The 4,315-nt window shown below is 54.2% G+C and overlaps 1 gene segment (V, D, J or C); it reads left to right on the top strand.

Annotated features, from left to right (window-relative positions):
• The first annotated feature begins 2,853 nt into the window (after positions 1–2,853).
• LOC102375442 lies at positions 2,854–3,451 on the top strand. The segment is given in 2 exon segments: positions 2,854–2,952; positions 3,096–3,451. Coding segments are annotated over 2 exon segments (399 nt in total).
• The last annotated feature ends 864 nt before the right edge of the window (positions 3,452–4,315 follow it).

Below are 4,315 nucleotides of genomic sequence, written 5' to 3' on the forward strand. Positions count from 1 at the left end.
AAACCTGCTTAAATGTAAACCAAAATAAAACCCTGTGGCGTGTGCACAAGGGTGGGGCCCAATCCTTATCTTCTTCTCTGGCAGCGGGGCGGGGGGTGGGGAGGGAAAATGAGGGTGAGCCGCTGGCAGGCTGAGTGGTCCCTGAACTGCGGCCGGAGCGGAAGGGGGTGGTGCTTCCCTCTGCCGCGGCGGTGGCCCCGTCCAGGCAGCACCTGCCTGTTGGCATCTGGCCCGAGCAGTCCCAGGGGGCACTGTAGCTGCAGAGGGAAGCAACAGGCCCCCCGCACATCCCAGGCAGACAGGCAATCTCTGGGGAGGAAAAAAAAAAGATCAGGCTTGATGCTTTTTTTTCTTGCTTCAGTGGAGCCTGCCTGCACAGCCTGCCTGCTCAGCCCCTGAGCTGCACGGGGCCTGGTGCTTCCCTCCGCGGTTACTAAGCTAGCTAACTAAAGCACCTTGGACATGATTTATTTTGCTACCTCCCAAAGTCATTTAAAGTGCAATATGCTGCCGACACTGTAAACAGCAGCACCATTAACATGCAATATGCTGCTGACAGTGTAAACAGCCACGCCATTAAAACAGTTGAAAAGGGCACTTAAGCCACATTAAAGGCCGATGTTGTGGCGTGTACAAAGGCCCTGGGAGATTCCAGGCTGGTTCTCTGGTGCCGCTGACAGCTCTTCCAATGCAGCCAGGGTAATTATCAGTGCGGCTGAAGCCAACGATGAGGTTGATGATTATTGTGCTCTGGGTGCATTTACATGTTGACATATAGCAATATTGTTACTGTGCCATGTTTTAGTACTTCCTTTTGGAAGTACCAAAAGAGGGTGCAGAAACTGCCTGTACTGTGCTCTATGGGGCTGCGCATGCTTAAATTTCCCCGCTACGTCCCTGTATAAGCAGGGAGCGTGCAGCTACGGCAACATAGCTAGTGATCACATAGGGTAACATGTAGACATGCCCTCTATGTGCCAGCAGCAGGAGAGCAGAGCTAAAAACCTCAACTAGCTTCAGAAGTTGGCGTTGCACTGAATTCACAGAGTTCTGATGCTGCCGAAGGTTGAACAGCGAACTGAAATGTCTGTAAGCGACACAGCGAGAAAGCTCCTGGTCTTGGCTGTGTGAATGCTACAGATCAGAGTCACTGTATGTGCCCTGAGATACCATCAGAGAGAGAGAGAGAGAGAAACCTGCCCAGGAAGCTAGGAAATGTTGTCTAAAGTAACAGAAGTGATAGAGATAGGGAATTAAGGGAGAAGTGCCCTGAAACATTTGCTGAGAAGAAATGGTTGTTGGGGCTAAAGCTTTGTAGAGCCAGGGTGCTACACACATACTATTATACACGAAGCAGGGGACTTTTCAGGGTGACCCAGTGATGATAGAAAAGGCACTGTCTACTTTATTGCCCTGCAGGCTGGAGATACACAAACAAGACAGTCAGAGCTGATCTGAGAATATACATAGAAATATTTAAAAACCTTTCAAGGCCCCTAAAGGTGGTAGAAAACTGAGGTCCAAGATTTCATTTGCAGACAAGTATGTTTCAGATGGAAATCTGAACCAAGGCCAGGCGGTGAGGAGCCCGGGGCAGATTTCAGCCCCTGGTTCTGCCCATGGGACTCCTTGCTCAGGACTCCTTGGTGGGGCAAGAGCAGGACAGCTCGGAGGAAAGATTCACCAGGAGCCTGAGCACTGGAGTCAGCACTGAGAGGAGCCACCCAGACCGGATTCAGCACAGACTAGGACACGTTCCCTGGTGGCTCAGACGTGGCACCAGCCACAGAGCGCTGTGAGCCCCAGAGCGCCTGGCTGCTCCCATCCATTAGTGCCTCGGGTTTCTCCTGCCCGGTGCATCGTGGAGGCTTGGTGCAGAGTCACTGAGTATTTCTTACGACACCCCTGGGAGCCAGGTGGGCTCTGTTACCCTTTTCACAGCTTGTCCCCATAACTGATGGGGTAATCGGGCTCCAGAGCCCTCAGCCCCCAAACCTGTGCTTCATGCTCAAGGCTGCGCTGCTGCCATTGACAGACCTGGGGTGTGCTCGTGCCCTGGGTGGGACCCTCAGGTACTCAGGGCACTGCTGACATGGTTTTCCACAGCACCTTGTACAATGGAGCCCCAGCTTAGGTGACTGGCATTGATATACTAATCACCATGGGGATGATGTGGCAGGTTCCTGTTAGCTCACAGGAACTGCGGAGAAACCCTCATGCAGACTGGAAAGGAAATGGCTGTGGCGGTTCCCTCGTGGTCCCGGGTCTGCGTGGCACAAACATGCTGCAGGATTGGCACTGACTGAGTATTCGACCTGTGACTGGAAGAGCAGAGATGTTGCAGGTCCCAGAGCGAGTGGGAAACCTGGGCAGGGGTCTGCGGCTCCGCTTCCCTCTCCCTTTGGGCACAGACTACTGCGCGAGCAGCTTGCACTGAATCCCCCTTTAGTCTGCCTGAGTCCTGCTGGATATGAGCTGGGAAACGCAGCACATGTATCCCCTCAGTGAGCCCAGTGTGAGAGAGGATGAAAGAAAAACAGAGCTTTTCCCTGCTCTGAATGTAACGTGCTCTGTCTGAGCAAGGGGACGTATCCTGCAAAGGTCGATGCACGCTGGGTATTTTTCAAAATTCCCCGAGGGCGACCAAAGCAATGACACCTCGTACCAGAAAAGAGCTAAGTGCAGGACTCTGCCCGCTGCGTGCTCTGAGCCCCGGCAGGGCTCCCCTGGCAGGTGGCTCTGCCTTTTATGATAGAAAGAGGCAAACTGGGGAAGGGCCAGTAACTCGGGAGTGAGGAGCAGATTTGCATGAATTAGCTGTTCTCAGCTCAGAGGGTTTAAGAGAGACACAGAGCGGCCCAGGCAGGGACCCATTTACCTCGGAAGGTGAACAGGCCTGGATTTGCGCCATGGCCTGGGCCCTGTTCCTCGCATTGCTCACAGGCTACGTGGGTAAGGGAGGTTTTTCTGCCAGAAGGTACAAGAGGTGACTGGTGAGATGCTGCAGCGCTGTTCCCCCTGCCCAGGGCATTGAGCACAGCTGTTGCAGCCAGTGCTCTGCTGAGGTCCTCACGGCCTTATTTCTACCTTGGCAGGTTCCAGTTCCCAGCAGCTGCAGTCGCTGAAGCCGTCAGAGCAGGTGTCTCCCGGAGGGACTGTGACCATCACGTGCAGCCTGAGCAGTGGAGCAGTTGGTGATGGCAACTACCCACAGTGGGTGCAACAGAAACCGGGCCAGGCTCCTCAGCTGCTGATGTACAGCACCAGTACCCGGCCCTCTGGTGTGCCAGCGCGCTTCTCTGGGTCCCGATCAGGGAGCACCATGTCCTTGACCATCACTGGGGCCCAGCCCGAGGATGACGCTGATTATTACTGTTCAGTATGGACTGGGAGTGCTTGCACAGTGATACAGTCTTATGGGGAAGTGCAACAAAAACTCTCTCTGCTCTGACTCCTCCGAACAAGATCTGAAGCTTGAAATGCAGCTGCTGTTATGTGCTGCCCTAGAGTCCCTGCTCTGGGCACGTAGAGCTGGGGGACTCTGTTCCTCTTTTTCCCCTGCACCAGTTTTCACAGGCTGCCATGTGCCTAGTACCTCCAACCGCCATCCCGCCGTCTACAGAAAGACAGAACCAGTAACCTCCATGTTTTCCCTCCAGGCCAACAGCCCTCTCCAAACATGACTAGGAACAAGCACATCCAGTTTTGGATGAAGGTATCCAGCTTCTCAAGATGTTCCTTCACAAAGTCAGCATTAATGGAGGGCAGGGGATCACCCTCACCCGGACTTCCCGGCCCTGTAGCAGGCATGGCTGTCCCATGGGGCTAATGAAAGACCGACGCAAAGTACCTATTTAATAGGTTGGCTTTTTCCTGGGCATCAGTTGTCGGTTGCCCCATCTGGAGGAGGTCTGCTAGGTCCCTGGAGAGCCAGGGGGGGCTGCTGTGCCCTCTTGCTGCCTTTCCTCCGAGATGGAATAGACTGAGTTTGTGCATTGAGGATCGCTCCCTTGAGGAGCAACCACTCCTCTTGAACTCCCCTCTCCCTGTGGTCACGGTCCCTTAGGGCCTCACTGACAAGCCTCCTGAGCTTGTCAAAGTCGGCTTTCCTGAAGTCAAGGACTTGCGCGTTGCTGACCGACTTGCCAGCTTTTTGGCGGATGGTGAAGGTGATCAGCTCGTGGTCGCTGTCACCCAGCTTCCCATCGATCACTAGGTCGCCGACTAGGTCATCCCCAGTAGCCAGTACCAGGTCGAGCAGCACTTTGCCTCTCGTTGGCCTATAGACTTCTTGAATCAGGTAGAGGTCATCCAC

Source organism: Alligator sinensis, unplaced genomic scaffold (genome assembly GCF_000455745.1).
Source record: "Alligator sinensis unplaced genomic scaffold, ASM45574v1 scaffold505_1, whole genome shotgun sequence".
Lineage (NCBI taxonomy): Eukaryota > Metazoa > Chordata > Crocodylia > Alligatoridae > Alligator > Alligator sinensis.